The sequence below is a fragment of the Caenorhabditis elegans genome, chromosome V, assembly GCF_000002985.6.
Source record: "Caenorhabditis elegans chromosome V".
NCBI classification, from domain to species: domain Eukaryota; kingdom Metazoa; phylum Nematoda; class Chromadorea; order Rhabditida; family Rhabditidae; genus Caenorhabditis; species Caenorhabditis elegans.
The window spans coordinates 4,900,730-4,916,188 of NC_003283.11; the positions used below are offsets into that span (position 1 = coordinate 4,900,730).

Consider the following 15,459-nt stretch of genomic DNA (forward strand, 5'->3'; position numbering starts at 1 on the left):
AATAGTAATCCATTGTAGCAATGATTTGGCTGTATTGCAAAATGAACTTATATTACCAATAGCATTTGTGAAGCTACTGGGTTCAACTGAACAACACGAAGTCCTCGCTAGAAAAAATCAAAGAAATATATATTTTGTAAAAGTTTGAAAAATCGATTGAAAAATGTTTCGTAGATTATTTTTGGTGAAAATTGTCTTGAAGCAATTTAAAAGCTCAATGGATTATTATAAATTTTCCAATAATTTATATTTCTGTTTAGAACTATAATACCTTCTATTAAACTTTTTTGAATTTTTTTTTGAATTTTTTGAATCGCTAATACCATAAGCGCAACAAAAAAAGGAACAAACCACGTCGAAAAATCTCTCAGTTTTTTTTCAATATATATTGTGACAAAGACAGGGAAAATCACTAACTCTTATCTAAGAAACACACAAATACTTAAGAAACTACAACTTATTTAAATACATACTCATATTATCATCAACCTGTCAACACCAATTAGTTAAGTTTGCGAAAATTTGGTCATTTTCTTCTATGGTTTCTTATCGTTTCTTTTTTTCTTGACACAAAGCCTACAGTTGCATAAAAAACTACAAAATGATGCTGGGGGTATAAAGCAAAACCCAACTCATAATCTGTTGTATTTCCTTGCAGTTATGCATTTGAATTCTATTATATTCCTCTTCTTCATCATTGGTTTAATTTCTTGTAAAAGTATTCTCATATTCAATCCAATATTTGGGTTTAGTCATGTCAAGTTTATTAGTAAAATGGCTGACATTATAGCTGATCATGGACACAATGTGGTGAGCAAATAATTTTTGAAACTAAAATTTACCTTTAAAAAATTGTTTTAAGACTCTTTTCCAACCATTTCATTTGGCTCTGAAAAATGCCGATAAACTAGTGAAAAATCAGAATATAAAGGTAACAGTTTGGTTATCAAATTAAAAAAAAACAATTTTAAATTTAGATTATCAATTACTACCCAGATCATTATGATGAATTGCTAAAAACTGAAAAGAAGACGTTTCCAATGCTTTGGGATTCTCAACTTATGAATAATCCGATATTGTGCTCATTTATGATGCCAAACATAATGGAAGATTCCTGGGAGAAAACTGCAACTCGTAGGAAATACCTTTTTAAAACTATTAACTGTAAAATAACTCAGAACTCCTCAAGGATCAGAAAGTTATTGAAGACTTGAAAAATCAAAAATTTGACGTTGTTTTATCGGAGACATTTGAACTCACCGGAATATGTAAGTAAGAAAATCTATCATACATCAACACCTAAAATCAATAAATTTCAGATCTGGCGTATCTTCTTGAAATCCCGAACATTCCCATTATGTCAGCCGTGCGTTTTGTACCTTACAATGAAGCGTTTGGGCAACCGTCAACCGTCGGTTACATACCCCAACAAGGTTCTCAATTGGCACCGGAAGCTGGATTCCTGGACAGACTTAATGACGTCTATCGTAACTATTTTTATACTCTCACAATGAAGCGTGCCAGTCAGCTTCAAAACACTTTTATTGAGAAAGCAATTGGAAGACCGGTGCCTAACTGGAAGGATCTTGTAACACGATCTCCTATCTATATTACTAATTCCAATCCATATCTGGACTTTGCTGTTCCAACAACTGCTACCATTGTTCATGTTGGTGGAATTACCATTGACTTGGAGAAAATGAGACATGTTGCGGCTCTAACTGAAGAGTATGAGAACATTTTTGCGGAAAGAGAGTCGACGGTTCTCATATCTTTTGGATCTGTTATCAGATCTTATGAGATGCCCGATAACTTCAAAGCAGGAATCATCAACATGTTCAAATCACTTCCAGAAGTCACATTTATTTGGAAATATGAGAAAGATGACGTGGAGTTCCAGAAGAGACTTCCAAAAAATGTTCATTTGAAGAACTGGGTTCCGCAGCCTTCACTACTTGCCGATAAACGCTTGAAGCTATTCGTGACCCATGGAGGTCTGGGAAGTACAATGGAAGTAGCTTACACCGGGAAGCCAGCCCTAATGATTCCAATTTTTGGAGATCAACCTCAGAATGCAGATATGCTTTCAAGACACGGAGGAGCGGTTGCCTATGACAAATTTGAACTAGCTGATGGAGATAAGTTGATCAAAATTGTAAAGGATATGGTTTCCAATCCAAAATATGAGAAAAATGCTCAAGAGCTGCTGAGAGTGCTCTCCAATCAACCAATTGATCCAGTCATGAACCTGATGAAACATTTGGAGTTTGCGATGGAGTAAGTTTTTAAAAAAGAAAGAGAATTTGTTTAAAAGTACCAATAACTCCTAATTTCAAATTTCCGAATCTCCGCTCTCAGGTTCCAGAGATCAATAAAGTCGGACTAATTGCTCATTACTATCTTGATATCGTTGCATTCCTTCTACTTTCTGCTATTTTCATGATTTATGTTTTTATCAAAATTATTTATCGATTAAAACTGAAACTTGTTTCGACTAAACCGAAAGAGGAGTAGCATATTTTAAATAAATATTTTGCATTATATTTAATTTACGTACGTACACATTCAGTGTGTTTTTTTTTTCAGAAAATATTTAATAAACTTGCGCAACAATTTTGAGAGTAACAGCTCTGAAAAATTATTCGTTTTTAATATAAATATTGCGTGTAATTTGCATGCTACTTTCAGTTTTGCGAATAAGCCTCTTTTTCATATAAATTTTTTTATTTTGAAATGCAAAAGTTCATGTGATCAAAAATTTTAATTTGAATTTCAAAACAGACTTTACAATGTGTACCGAAGTCGAACCGAGTAATTTGGGAAAATAAAACATGCCCAGAACTTGTTTGCTAATTGAGAAAAAACAACAAAAATTAGTTCCTTAATTTAATTTGAATTTAAGGATATTTTTAAAAAATTCGCAGACAACTTTTTTTAAATAAAAACTGAAAAAATATAAATCTAATTTAAAATTTCAACCTAACAAATTAAGAAAGTTTTTGATCCTAGTTATACTATACCATCTTCCGAACAAAAAACACAGAATTTGAACAAATAGCCTCATCACGTCAAACCCTATTATTATTCTCTTCAGTGACATAATAATCTCTAAAAAGTTTCCCCGTGTTCAGTGTAGTATCACTCTACACTCAACACGAAAAACCTATAAACACTACAAACTTCATATGGACACGAAACACGATGGTCATTCGATTAGTGACTGTATAAAAGAAAAGTGACTATCACTGTCAGTTGAGTATCTAGTTGAACATGCATGTGAAAAACTTGCTGTCAATTCTTCTGGTTCTGGGTTCAGTTTCTTGTAAGAATATTCTTATTTTCAACCCAATATTCGGTCTTAGTCATGTCAAATTCATCAGTAAAATGGCTAATATTATAGCTGACCATGGACATAATGTTGTAAGTTTTCTTACTTTCTGTAGCCAAATTCAAAGTGCAAAATTATTTCAGACTTTGTTCCAACCCTTTCACATTGCTTTGAAAAACACGGAGGGGCTGATTAAAAATAAATACATCGAGGTTTGTTGATTATAAACAATTTAGACACTAAAAATAATTTTTATAACGTTCCAGATAATCAACTACTATCCAGACCATTACGATGAACTTTTGAAGACGGAAACTGCAACATTCCCAGCTTTTTGGGATTCCCATCTGATGAACAACCCAGTACTATCTGCGTTCATGATTCCTAAAGCAATTGCCGGAGAATTTGAGAGAACTGCTACCCGTAAGCAATATTAAAATTTTTAGCATGAAAACAACGTTTACAATTTCAGAACTTCTCAAGGACAAAGTGGCTCTCGATGATTTGAAAAGCAGAAATTTTGATGTCATCATATCTGAAACTTTTGAGCTTACTGGAATGTGTTAGTTATCTTTTTCATTTTTTGATCCGAATTAATTGAATTTTGATCAAATTTTAGATATTGCCCACATGTTGAATGTCCCATGTATTCCTGTTTGGTCGGCCGTACGATTTACAATTTTCAATAACATTTTTGGACAGCCATCTAGTCTCGGATATTCTCAACAGCCATTCTCCAAGCTCGCACCGGAAGCTGGATTTATTGACAGGCTCAACGATGTATACCGTAACTTTTTCTTTACCATAACAATGGATGGAATGGGCCAGTATCAGAACGATTTTATTGAGAAAGCAGTTGGAAGACCACTACCTTATTGGAAAGATCTCATCAAAGAGGCTCCTGTCTATTTCACAAATTCCAATGAATATCTGGATTTTGCGGTGCCCACAACTGCTACCATTGTTCATATCGGAGGGTTTACTATGGATTTGGAAAAAATGAAACATGTTGACCCACTACCCGATAAATATGCAAAAATTCTAGAAGAACGGGAGTCTACAGTGCTCATATCGTTTGGATCAGTTATCCGATCTTATCAAATGCCAGACAATTTCAAGGCAGGAATTATTAAGATGTTCGAGTCACTTCCAGATGTCACATTTATCTGGAAATATGAACGAGATGACGTGGAATTCCAGAAGAAGCTTCCGAAGAATGTTCACTTAAAGAAATGGGTGCCGCAACACTCCCTTCTTGCTGATAACCGCGTGAAGCTATTTGTGACCCATGGAGGACTGGGAAGTACAATGGAAGTAGCTTACACCGGCAAGCCGGCTCTAATGGTTCCAATTTTCGGAGATCAACCAGAAAATGCAAATATGCTCGCAAGACATGGAGGAGCTATTTCTTATGATAAATTCGAGCTGGCTGATGGAGAAAAATTGGCGATAACTATTCGGGATATGGTGAGAAATCCAAAGTACAATAAGAATGCTCAAGAGCTGCTCAAGGTGCTCTCTCACCAGCCAATTGATCCAAAGTTAAATCTTATGAAGCATCTGGAGTTTGCGATGGAGTGAGTCAATTTATTGATATTTTCAACAAAATCTATAATTTCAGATTTCCAAATCTCCGATCTCAAGTTCCAGCAATCAATCAAATGGGTCTTATTGCACATTATTACCTAGATGTGATTTTCTTCCTTTCATTAATTTTCATTCTCACCGTTTATCTTACATTTAAAATTATTTCCCTCCTACCAATTAGAATTGTCAAATCAAAGATTGATTAATTCTGATAGGGCGAGCTGATGATCTCATGAAAATTGCGTGCTTTAAATATAAAATATTTTTGTGTATAGTTTTTGTTTTCTTAAAATTCAGTTTCGGTGTTCTACTGATTGCAATTAAAAAAAACACTTTTCTCGTAAAAAAAACAAATTCTGCCGAAATCGGAAATTCTGCCGCAGCGAAAATGTTTGAGAAATATTCTAAAATTTCAGCAATAAATCAAATAAAATCTTGAAATTATCGCCTGAAAATTTAAACGAAAAAATTCAACATTTATGAAAAAAACATGTAGCGATAAGAAATGTTGGTATCTTATCAATTTTTTATTATTACGAAAGCTACAAAACAAAAATAGGTGACTACAATCACAGGCATATAAATTTGAGAAAAAAGTTCATACAGGCAGTTTATATTGAAACAAAGTTTATCCTCTAATGCATGTTAAAACCCTAGTATATTTTTTATTATTCACTGGTTTCATTTCCTGTAAAAATATTTTAATTTTCAACCCAATATTTGCGTTTAGTCATGTCAAATTTGTTACTCAAATGGCAGATATTATAGCAGATCATGGACATAATGTGGTAAGTGTTCAAGAAATGATGTGAAAATTTTAATTTTTTCAGACTCTATTTCAACCATATCATATTGCAATGAAGAATACAGAAGGGCTGGTCAAAAACAGAAAAGTCAATGTGAGTCATTTAGCGAAAAAAAAAAACAGATTTAAATCTGTCATTTTGAGTAGAAATCTATTAGAATTCAGACTTGAAGTATTTTTTCCCTTTTTTTGAAGTCGATCGATTTCTCCAAAAAAAAATATTTCCTATCAAAACCTCAATTTTTGCAGTCAATAATTTTCAGATAATCAACTACTATCCACACGACTTTAATACAATTTCTGGTGCCATGCCTGAAACTTTCAGCGGGTTATGGGACTCTAAACTTTTGAACAACGCAATTTTATCAGCCTACGCAATGCCGAAAGCTATTGGGAGAGTATTCGAGAAAACTGCAACACGTAATACTTTTCCTACTTGGTTATTAATGTTGGATTTTTCTTGTTGCAGAACTTCTTCAAGATGAAAGTATTCTCGAGGAACTGAAAAGTCGAAAATTCGAAGTCGTAATTTCAGAAGCTTTCGAGATTACTGAAATGTGTAAGTTCATTCTCATCATAAATATATATTTAATTGCAATATTTTCAGATCTCGCTCATCTTCTCAAAATCCCTTCTATTCCAATCAAGTCATCAGTTAGATATCCGGCGTTTAACAATGCTTTTGGTCAACCATCCAGTCTTGGATACTTGCCACAACAAGGATTAAGCAGGGAAATTGGATTTCTCGATAGACTTTTAGAAGTTTATGATCATTACTTTTTGGTTAAAATGCAAGAGCGGCTGAATGAATACCAAGTGAATTTCATCGAAAAAGCCCTCGGACATCCTGTACCCCATTGGAGAGATCTTGTGAAAGAATCTCCGATATACATAACCAATTCAAACCCATATCTAGACTTTGCTGTTCCAACTACTGCAACCGTCGTTCATGTTGGCGGAATTACTATGGACATGAAAAAATTGAAGAATCCCCAACAATTGCCTGACGAATATGAAGAAATTCTACAGGAGCGAGACTCAACTGTACTTATCTCTTTTGGATCGGTTGTCAGATCTTGCGACATGCCGGAGAATTTTAAAGCGGGAGTTGTCAAGATGTTCGAGTCACTTCCAGATATTACCTTTATCTGGAAATATGAAAAAGATGACGTGGAATTCCAGAAGAAACTTCCGAAGAATGTCCACTTGAAAAAATGGGTCCCCCAGCCATCCCTTCTTGCTGATAAACGTTTCGTAAAGCGTTTCGTTACCCATGGAGGGCTGGGAAGTACAATGGAAGTTGCTTACACTGGAAAACCAGCTCTTATGGTCCCAATTTTTGCCGATCAATTCAACAATGCAAATATGCTTGCCAGACACGGAGGAGCCATTCCTTATGACAAACTTGATCTGGCAGATGGGGAAAAATTCACAAAAACTGTACGGGAAATGGTCATAAATCCCAAGTACAATGACAATGCTAAAGTGTTGCTGATAATTCTCCTCAATCAGCCAATTGATCCGAAACTGAATTTGATGAAACATCTCGAGTTTGCGATGGAGTGAGTACTTATTGAATTAAAAGAAACATTAAACTTCAACAATATTTCAAATCCCAAAACTAAAACGTTCAGATTCCCAAATCTCCGCTCTCAAATTCCGGAAATCAATAACGCTGGTCTCATCGGTTACTATTATCTTGACATAATTGCATTTTTCATTTTATTTGCCTGTTTGGCCTTATATTTGTTCACAAATTTAATTTTCAAAATATTCCGGTTTGTTCCAAAAAAGACGAAACATGACTAAATTATTATGTTCCTATTTCTTTTATCAAATAAATGCAGTTTTAAAATTTTGGACTTTTCTGAGAACGTACAGCAATAAATAAAAATCTAAAACCAATCACATTCAAAAGGTCGGAGCAAGTTCGGAGCTCCGGGATTCAAGGTCACAATAATGAAATTGTTTTTTTATTGCTTGACATTGATCGAAATTAATTTGTTATTTTTTGCAAAATCGAAAATGAATATTTTTGAATTAGAAATGTTTTTACAAAATTTTGAACCGCCATAAAAAATGTTGAAAAGTTAAAGTTTTATTACGAAATTCGTACATTTGAAAACCTTTTGGGTCTACATGTTCAAAATCGCCCGAACCGTTAGTCTTCCTTTAAAGTCAGTTATGACTGTGTTCTGTGTCTCCTCGACTCTGTTTTCTGAATTGTCATCACACCAAAAGACCAATCTTTAGATCTTTGTATTTCTTTTCATTACTTGCTATCAAATTAGCCATGAAAAACATATGTCATCATATTACTCACTCAAAATACTACAAACTACACTGACGAGGTTACCGTTTGATCTTATCATCTCTTAAATTAGTCGGGGTATATAAGAAGAACAAATCGAGTACATTGTTTCAAGAAAAATTCCCAATGTATTTTAAACTTGCATTATACTGTTTATTGATCAGCTTTGTTTCTTCTAAAAATATTCTCATTTACGATCCAATATTCGGGTTTAGTCATGTGAAATTTGTTAGTCTTATGGCTGAAATTATAGCTAATCATGGACATAATGTTGTAAGTTTTTGATTTTATTTCAATTTGGAAAAAATTAAAATTAAAATTTTGCAGACACTCTTCAGGCCGTACCATATTGCTTTACCAAATGTAGATGGATTGGTGAAAAACAAAAATATTCAGGTATGATTTTTTGTGATTTTCTGAAAATGTATTTCAGAAAGAACAAAAAATTTACAACAATACTATTGAAAAAATTTTCCATTATAATTTGACATATATATATATATATATATATATATATATATATATATATATATATATATATATATATATATATATATATATATATATATATATATATATATATATATATATATATATATATATATGTGTATATATATATGGAGTACCTACTGAGGATGTATTGTTCATTTCAGAAAATGCGAAAATTTTTAACAAATAAATTTTAGAAACAAAAATTCCGTTAAAAAACGTTATTTAAAATTATACAACTTACACATTTTGCCAAAAATGGTTTTTTTCGCTGATACCTACATTATCAGAAAAAAAGTAAGCATTGCCCACAAGACTACTTGACACATTTGAAATACGATAAGTTTTTCATTATAAAATTCAATTTAAAGTTTTTAAAAATGAGAAATTAAGCATAACATTTTTATTCTATTGTAACTCTGAGGTACCTACAGAGATTTTACTATTAGTTTCAGAAAGTACTAAACAAAATTATTCAGATCATCGATTACTTCCCAAAACACTACGACGAACTTTTACATGCTGAGAAACAAACGTTCCCCGGTTTCTGGAATGACCCTCTGATCAGTCAGCCTGTTTTGAGATCGCTAGTGGTCTCAAAGCTGATTAGTGGCGAGATGAAACGAACTGCAACGCGTGAGAATATTTTATAAAAAATTTACACAATTGTAAAACACCCATTTCCATTTTTTCAGAGTTACTCCAAGATGAACGTGTATTAAATGAGTTGAGAAGTAAGAAATTTGATGTGGTTATTTCTGAAACTTTCGAGATCACAGGGCTCTGTGAGTTTTTTCAAATAACAAAATATTTTTCAAATTAAAATCAAGCTATTTCCAGATCTCGCTCACATCATTGATGTTCCCTGCATCCCAATGATGCCAGCGGTTCGGTATTTGGACCTAGGATACCTACTAGGACAGCCATCTTTAATTGGCTACGCCCAACAACCTGGCTCCAAGATGGCTCCAGAAGCCGGATTCCTGGATCGACTGAACGACGTCTATCAATACTTTTTCATGAGCTGCGAAACCGACTGGACCAGTCAATACCAAAACGACAATATCGAGGCAGCGATTGGAAGGCCGCTGCCGAATTGGAAGGATCTTTTAAGAAATTCTCCAATTTATATTTTGAACTCAAACCCTTACCTGGATTTTGCGGTCCCAACTACTGCGACAATTGTCCAAGTTGGTGGAATGACTGTGGATTTGAAGAAGATGAAGAATGTGGCAAAGCTGTCAGAGGAATATGAAACAATTCTCGCTGAAAGAGATTATGCAGTTCTGATATCCTTCGGTTCTGTTATCAGATCATTTCAGATGCCCGACAATTTTAAGTTTGTACTCCCCCGTTTTCTCTAAGCTTTAAAAAATATTCAATTTCAGAGTGGGCTTGATCAAATTGTTCGAATCACTTTCAGATGTCACATTTATTTGGAAATATGAAAAAGGTGACGTGGAATTCCAGAAGAGACTTCCGAAAAATGTTCATCTGAAAAAATGGGTTCCACAACCTTCTTTGCTTGCTGATAAACGAGTTAAGCTTTTCGTTACACATGGAGGTTTGGGAAGTACAACTGAAGTGGCCTATACTGGAAAACCTGCACTAATGGTTCCAATATTTGGAGATCAGCCGAATAACGCGGATATGCTTGCAAGGCACGGCGGAGCTATTGCCTATAGTAAATTTGATCTGGCGAATGGGGAAAAGCTTGCTAATACAGTGAAAGATATGGTTTTTAATCCAAAGTAAGATTATAGATTATCCTACCGTATCAGTAATAATTAATAACACTTGAATTTCAGATACAAGGAAAAAGCTGAGCTATTATTCGACGTACTCTCAAATCAGCCAATCGATCCAAAGGAAAATTTCATCAAGCACCTGGAGTTTGCCATGAAGTACGGTTTATAAATTTAGACTAGCAGTAAAAAATTATATATTTTCAGATTCCCAAATCACCGATCACAAGTTCCTGCAGTGAACCAAGCTGGTCTGATTGCGCAGTATTATTTGGATGTTATCGTATTTTTCGTTATGATTTCTCTGATTTCAAGTTATTTGTCATTTGTGGCTCTTTGTAGATTAGCTAGAGTGATCTCGGGTAAGAAATTGAAAACGGATTAAATAAAATTTTTGTTGTGATGAAATGTTACTTTACCTATACTTCCTGAATTATAGAGCTCATAAAATTTGTATATTCCAAGTTTTAAACGACAGAAGAAATGTTGGGGCCACATGAAGTTATCAATTAGAAACATAAATTTAGTAGTTGATCGCTCAAAACTTTTGGCACACTAATCTAAATGAGCAGCCGACATTGGACAAGATTCGCGACAGATCAGTCATCCTTGCCTTCATAAATTGACACAACCGTTAATTGTGGTGCATTTCTATGACCGGTAGGCATATGGCTAAATAATGTTTTTCTGTATCAGGTGAAAAAAAACATAAATACTAAGTTTTTAAAGTATTTATCAAGAAAGATGCATAAATTATGCGAAAAATATATTAACCCGTCAAATCAAATACTTATCCCTTGAAATGGAATCCTCCGAAGCTCTTGGCTGTGTTACAGAATGTGTCCATTTGAAACTGAAAATCACCGAATTTTTAACTATTTATATAAAATTGCAACTTACTGTGCAGAGTGGCAAACTCTTGGCAGCGTTCTTGGCACACTTGCAGAATCCTTCATCGCAAACATTTCTCGGAGTCTTCTTGGCGTAACAGGCTGTATGTTGAGCACAGCAGGCGTCGACTTTGTCTGGAAATACTTATTTTTTTTGCTGGAAACACTTCGAAGCTTTGAAATTTTTTGCAAATTTTTGGTTTTATTGTGTATTTTGATCAGAACCTTTAAAAAAAAGTTTCTTTTTGCTCCAGCTAATAAAAATTTTAAAATTTTTTGGAGGTTACTAAAATTTGCCAACGTTTTTTTTTGCTTTATCAAATGTCTGCCAGTAACATCACATATATGTCAACTTACTAAGTCTTCCCTTGCAATCATTCTTAATCAAAAGCTCCGCAAATCCAGACTGAATTGGATCGTGTCCGCATGAAAAACGAGCTGACACCATAGTTATAGCACATAGGGAGACAAGAATTGCCAAAAGTGAGCTGTTCATTCTAAAAGTTTAGAAAAATTTTTGAAAAAGTTCCACAAAACAAATTTCGATCCAATGAAACAAAAATTTCAAGTGATACAATAAAGAGGAACGGAAGCGGAAAATGGAACCAAGTCTGAACAGCAGTCACGCTTCTTATAGAAGCTGATAAAAGCTGTCTTCCAAACAGGTATAACGTGTTTTTTATCCCCCATCCGAATCTTTTTGGATGGCTATTTGATGGATTACGCGATGCAATATTTTTTTTTGTTTTGTTGCCATCAGATTTTTCCATTATGTAGACTCCATTTGTTCTTTTATCTTTCAAATAAATCTTTTAAAAATTTAGGACATTGAAACAGAAAAGAAGATAGAAAAAGCGATGTTTCATTTTTTTCAAAGGAAAAAATTACAATTAAATTTTAAATTTGGTTGTGAGATCAAATAAAAATACCGTATTCTTTTCAATTGGTACCATAAAAAGGGGTGTTACAAAAACACGCCAGGGCCTTACATTGTAGGCAGGCGCAGTTTCAGGGCGCAGTGCCTGCAGGAAACTTTACGAGCTGCTGGTCTCTAAACAGGAGCTTTGACATCTATGTACATGAATCCCCACGCTATTGATTAATTGATTTTGGTCCTTGCCAAAAATAATAGTTTAAGCAAAAATGCTGAAAATCGGAAGTTTAATTTTTAATGCATAGAAAAACTTCTCTCACTTGAATCAATTTTAGGCAATCACACTTTACTGCTGCTAATCAAAAAGAATACGGTTTATACAAGAATTGTTGCTAGAATAAGTTTGTTATCAAATACTGGGCGATATGTTTGGATCCTGATCTTTCGAGAGAACGCTGACGAAGAACAGTGTTGGCAAGAGGATTAGAAGACCAAGAAACACGGTGAAGAAGCAGAGAAGGAACGACTTTGTCTCTGAGAGAACGCACGGACCACAGCGGTACATTCGCGTTTGTTCTCCTGAAAAATCATTGTGAATGAGAATACTGGTACCTGGGTGTATACAACTTTAAATGTCCATATTGTGAATGCCCAACCAATTTTGATAATTTTTCACCGTTTTAAAAAATTATATTTTCAAAATGAAAATTTATATTGAAACTTTTCGATCTAATAGTAAGATGTTAGGTAAAAACCAAGAACAATAAATACCGTATATCTTCTATTAATATGGCCTCCCTATTAGACTTGCACTCCCTATTAGTCTTGCACTCCATAATAGCCTTGCGTTTACTCTTTTTTATTGCAGGCCCGTCTTGTTAACTTCAGGATTTCAACAAAAAAATTTGCCTATTTTGCAACAGTTTTTCACAACATTTCTACGAGATTGAAGTTTTTGAACTTATATGTTACAATTAAAATCAAATTTTCTGAATTTTTACATAAGATTCGAGCTTTTTCAGAAAAAAACTAGTAAGCTCAAAGTCAGAAAAATGTTCTGAAAATTAGTATTGCACTCCCTAATAGTCTTGCACTCCCTATTAGTATTGCAAGCGGGAAGGTCATCGAAAAATAGTATTGCAGCTATATTAATAGAAGAAATACGGTAGTTAGCTTCCTTGAAACAATCTTCAACACTGTTACACTTAATCTATTATTTACAAATCATTTCCCGCTAAGCTCTAGTCTTATCTTTTTTTTTCTAAATTGCCTATTTAAAAAATGTTTTTGAGTGTACTCAGACGAATTTCAGCGATGCTTTTTTTCTTTTCAGTTCGGGCGGTGTTGAAGTATTATAATAGTCAAACTATAGACTAGAGTTTCGTACATTCGTCAATGGAAAAGAGTTACAAAACGTGATCTTCGAAAATGTTGGGAGATTTGAATATTATTATGTCCGAACGCGTAATGTGTGAACATTATACTTTTTTAAAAATTGAATTTTAAGTTTTCTCATGTGACTTTTTTTTTAATTTTAAAACTGATATGTCGCGGAACAAATGCAATAGAAAAAACTGTTTCGTTTACAAATAGGCACAAAAATATCTGCCTGTCTGCCTACTTTCATCAGTACATTTTTTTCGGTACATATTTGCAAAACCTCCATTTTCTTACTGTAATGATAACGTTTTTATTTGGAAATTTCAATAGAACTATTGAAAAATAATTCAACTTTTTGAGAATTAATTTATTTTATCAAAAGTTTTGAGGAGTTGCTCTAAATCAAAATAAAAGTTTGAGGCAATGATGAGAAAATGGATGTTTTGTAAGTGTTCCCCGTTTTTAGTATTGCTACATATTTACTGCAAAATTTTGTGGATAGACTGTTTGTAGGCACGTAGGCACAATTCAGGCACGTAGGTAAAATACGTGCCTACCTACATAGCATGGAAGTCTCAGATCAAACTTGTTTAGGAAAGTTCAATAGAAAATGGTCGAAAAATAAACTAAAAAGAAACTCACGATCAATTTCAGCTTCTATACTTCTCATTGGCTCCTCATCAATTTGCCGTTCTTCATCATCATAAGTCGGCGGAAATGCTCTGTGCCACGTCAAATTGCTCACATCCATCACATAAATCGGAGGCATTTCATCTTTTGAGTGTGACGCAATTGTCTCATCAACAGTCTCACAGTACTCTGGAGGAGCGCTCATTGTCGGAATCATTGGCTGCAATCAAGGGGGAAAAGTGAAAAAGATGATGATGATATGAGTTTGTAAATAAATTATGCATGTACATCAGGGTTAATATCGGTGCAGTGATATTTATAGGTTTTTTCGTATGATTGCAACTGATAAGAGAAAAGTTGGGCGGAGGGTCAAATGATTGAGAATCGGGTGGAAAAACGTATGGAATTCGAATGGGAGTCGATCAGAAATCTACAATTTTAAATTGAACCTTTCAAAATCTGGGGTGTCTAGACCATTGGTGACGTCATTTTTCCGTCAAGAGCACAATACTTATGAAAATACAAAATTGATCTAAATAATAGTTCAATTTAAAATTCTTTAGACCTTGTAACAATTTCAGTCATAATATCGGCAAACTGCCAAAGTTTTGAAAAATTTAGAGCATTCTTATGCGTTTTAAACCCTACAATAATCTTTTTTTTTGGTTTATGAAAATTTTTGTTACAATTTTTGGTATTTTGAGCATCATAAGTAATTCTAAACATGTTCCACCATTAGCAAACAGTTTTGAAAATTGTTTAAATTGTTTAAAAATAAAAAATAAACTGGGAAAAACTCTCAATTTAGTGTCCACATCACTCCTAAATACCTCACTATTAATAGAAATTTCACATCAAAATTTAGATAAGAACGAGAGCTGTAAGAGGGTCAAATAGTTAAAAATAGAGAAGCATGTCAACGAAATTAGCTCAAAAATAAACTATTTACAATTTCAAGAATTATTTTTGTAGAAAACTGGTAAGTGAAAAATTTTTGCAAAAATATTACAAAAAATAAATATAAGAAGACATAAAATTGGAAGGAAAACCTAAAAGTTTGATTGATAATTCAGTAGCCAGCTTCCTTCATCATAACACGTATGAATCTTCCATATTTTTATGTTTTTCTTCGGCTACTCATTTCCTCATTTCTCTTTCAAAAAAACGAACATCTGTCTGGTTGTAATGACTTGTAATGAGTTTAGAACCACATATCTTTCCTCTAAAAGTTTTTTTCCGGCAGAAAAATGTAAAAACATGTCTGAGAGTTGGTTGGAGTAGGGAAATAGTCTGGCTGAAAATTATGATTCGAAAAGGACATGGGAAGTTTTTTTTGAGACGGTAGACAACGCAATGTCATTTACTCAAAAGCTTAAAAATTTAAACTTTAAAGGTTCTACTTAAATTTCAAAACAACTTT

At 33.5% G+C, this 15,459-nt stretch overlaps 6 protein-coding genes across 6 annotated transcripts; 4 read left to right on the plus strand and 2 right to left on the minus strand.

Annotated features, from left to right (window-relative positions):
- Positions 1-644: 644 nt before the first annotated feature.
- On the plus strand, positions 645-2,543 carry ugt-67 (glucuronosyltransferase). The gene is made up of 6 exons (NM_071913.6): positions 645-810; positions 863-931; positions 978-1,134; positions 1,179-1,268; positions 1,320-2,277; positions 2,359-2,543. The coding sequence occupies exons 1-6, from the start codon at positions 661-663 to the stop codon at positions 2,384-2,386; spliced, it is 1,452 nt and encodes a 483-aa protein (NP_504314.2). The 5' UTR covers positions 645-660; the 3' UTR covers positions 2,387-2,543.
- A 657-nt stretch (positions 2,544-3,200) lies between these two features.
- Positions 3,201-5,213, plus strand: ugt-8 (glucuronosyltransferase). The gene is made up of 6 exons (NM_071914.5): positions 3,201-3,420; positions 3,472-3,540; positions 3,595-3,751; positions 3,801-3,890; positions 3,948-4,905; positions 4,950-5,213. The coding sequence occupies exons 1-6, from the start codon at positions 3,271-3,273 to the stop codon at positions 5,119-5,121; spliced, it is 1,596 nt and encodes a 531-aa protein (NP_504315.1). The 5' UTR covers positions 3,201-3,270; the 3' UTR covers positions 5,122-5,213.
- Positions 5,214-5,523: 310 nt separating this feature from the next.
- Positions 5,524-7,575, plus strand: ugt-14 (glucuronosyltransferase). Its single transcript, NM_071915.3, has 6 exons — positions 5,524-5,703; positions 5,746-5,814; positions 5,984-6,140; positions 6,190-6,279; positions 6,328-7,282; positions 7,355-7,575. The coding sequence occupies exons 1-6, from the start codon at positions 5,554-5,556 to the stop codon at positions 7,527-7,529; spliced, it is 1,596 nt and encodes a 531-aa protein (NP_504316.1). The 5' UTR covers positions 5,524-5,553; the 3' UTR covers positions 7,530-7,575.
- Positions 7,576-8,154: 579 nt separating this feature from the next.
- ugt-13 (glucuronosyltransferase) lies at positions 8,155-10,670 on the plus strand. The gene is made up of 8 exons (NM_071916.8): positions 8,155-8,304; positions 8,359-8,427; positions 9,000-9,156; positions 9,216-9,305; positions 9,361-9,859; positions 9,909-10,271; positions 10,329-10,424; positions 10,473-10,670. Exons 1-8 carry the CDS (start codon positions 8,158-8,160, stop codon positions 10,648-10,650), a joined length of 1,599 nt encoding a protein of 532 aa, NP_504317.2. The 5' UTR covers positions 8,155-8,157; the 3' UTR covers positions 10,651-10,670.
- A 312-nt stretch (positions 10,671-10,982) lies between these two features.
- On the minus strand, positions 10,983-11,652 carry H23N18.5 (Venom protein). The gene is made up of 3 exons (NM_071917.3): positions 11,513-11,652; positions 11,166-11,290; positions 10,983-11,118 (listed from the first exon to the last, which is right to left on the minus strand). Exons 1-3 carry the CDS (start codon positions 11,649-11,651, stop codon positions 11,056-11,058), a joined length of 327 nt encoding a protein of 108 aa, NP_504318.2. The 5' UTR covers position 11,652; the 3' UTR covers positions 10,983-11,055.
- A 382-nt stretch (positions 11,653-12,034) lies between these two features.
- Positions 12,035-14,350, minus strand: H23N18.6 (uncharacterized protein). Its single transcript, NM_001038404.5, has 2 exons — positions 14,052-14,350; positions 12,035-12,608 (listed from the first exon to the last, which is right to left on the minus strand). Exons 1-2 carry the CDS (start codon positions 14,242-14,244, stop codon positions 12,439-12,441), a joined length of 363 nt encoding a protein of 120 aa, NP_001033493.1. The 5' UTR covers positions 14,245-14,350; the 3' UTR covers positions 12,035-12,438.
- Positions 14,351-15,459: the final 1,109 nt, after the last annotated feature.

Excerpts from the sequence above, each read along its gene's own strand:
- ugt-14 (NM_071915.3), top strand. The coding sequence starts at position 5,554 with ATGCATGTTAAAACCCTAGTATATTTTTTATTATTCACTGGTTTCATT. Across the intron at positions 5,815-5,983 it reads TCAAAAACAGAAAAGTCAAT|ATAATCAACTACTATCCACA; the intron begins GTGAGTCATTTA and ends AATAATTTTCAG. Across the intron at positions 6,141-6,189 it reads ATTCGAGAAAACTGCAACAC|AACTTCTTCAAGATGAAAGT; the intron begins GTAATACTTTTC and ends TTCTTGTTGCAG.
- ugt-67 (NM_071913.6), top strand. The coding sequence starts at position 661 with ATGCATTTGAATTCTATTATATTCCTCTTCTTCATCATTGGTTTAATT. Across the intron at positions 811-862 it reads CTGATCATGGACACAATGTG|ACTCTTTTCCAACCATTTCA; the intron begins GTGAGCAAATAA and ends AATTGTTTTAAG. Across the intron at positions 2,278-2,358 it reads CATTTGGAGTTTGCGATGGA|GTTCCAGAGATCAATAAAGT; the intron begins GTAAGTTTTTAA and ends CTCCGCTCTCAG.
- ugt-8 (NM_071914.5), top strand. The coding sequence starts at position 3,271 with ATGCATGTGAAAAACTTGCTGTCAATTCTTCTGGTTCTGGGTTCAGTT. Across the intron at positions 3,421-3,471 it reads CTGACCATGGACATAATGTT|ACTTTGTTCCAACCCTTTCA; the intron begins GTAAGTTTTCTT and ends AAATTATTTCAG. Across the intron at positions 4,906-4,949 it reads CATCTGGAGTTTGCGATGGA|ATTTCCAAATCTCCGATCTC; the intron begins GTGAGTCAATTT and ends CTATAATTTCAG.
- ugt-13 (NM_071916.8), top strand. The coding sequence starts at position 8,158 with ATGTATTTTAAACTTGCATTATACTGTTTATTGATCAGCTTTGTTTCT. Across the intron at positions 8,428-8,999 it reads TGAAAAACAAAAATATTCAG|ATCATCGATTACTTCCCAAA; the intron begins GTATGATTTTTT and ends AAAATTATTCAG. Across the intron at positions 10,272-10,328 it reads GATATGGTTTTTAATCCAAA|ATACAAGGAAAAAGCTGAGC; the intron begins GTAAGATTATAG and ends CTTGAATTTCAG.
- H23N18.5 (NM_071917.3), bottom strand. The coding sequence starts at position 11,651 with ATGAACAGCTCACTTTTGGCAATTCTTGTCTCCCTATGTGCTATAACT. Across the intron at positions 11,291-11,512 it reads TGATTGCAAGGGAAGACTTA|ACAAAGTCGACGCCTGCTGT; the intron begins GTAAGTTGACAT and ends AAGTATTTCCAG. Across the intron at positions 11,119-11,165 it reads AGAGTTTGCCACTCTGCACA|TTTCAAATGGACACATTCTG; the intron begins GTAAGTTGCAAT and ends GGTGATTTTCAG.
- H23N18.6 (NM_001038404.5), bottom strand. The coding sequence starts at position 14,244 with ATGAGCGCTCCTCCAGAGTACTGTGAGACTGTTGATGAGACAATTGCG. Across the intron at positions 12,609-14,051 it reads TATAGAAGCTGAAATTGATC|GAGAACAAACGCGAATGTAC; the intron begins GTGAGTTTCTTT and ends ATGATTTTTCAG.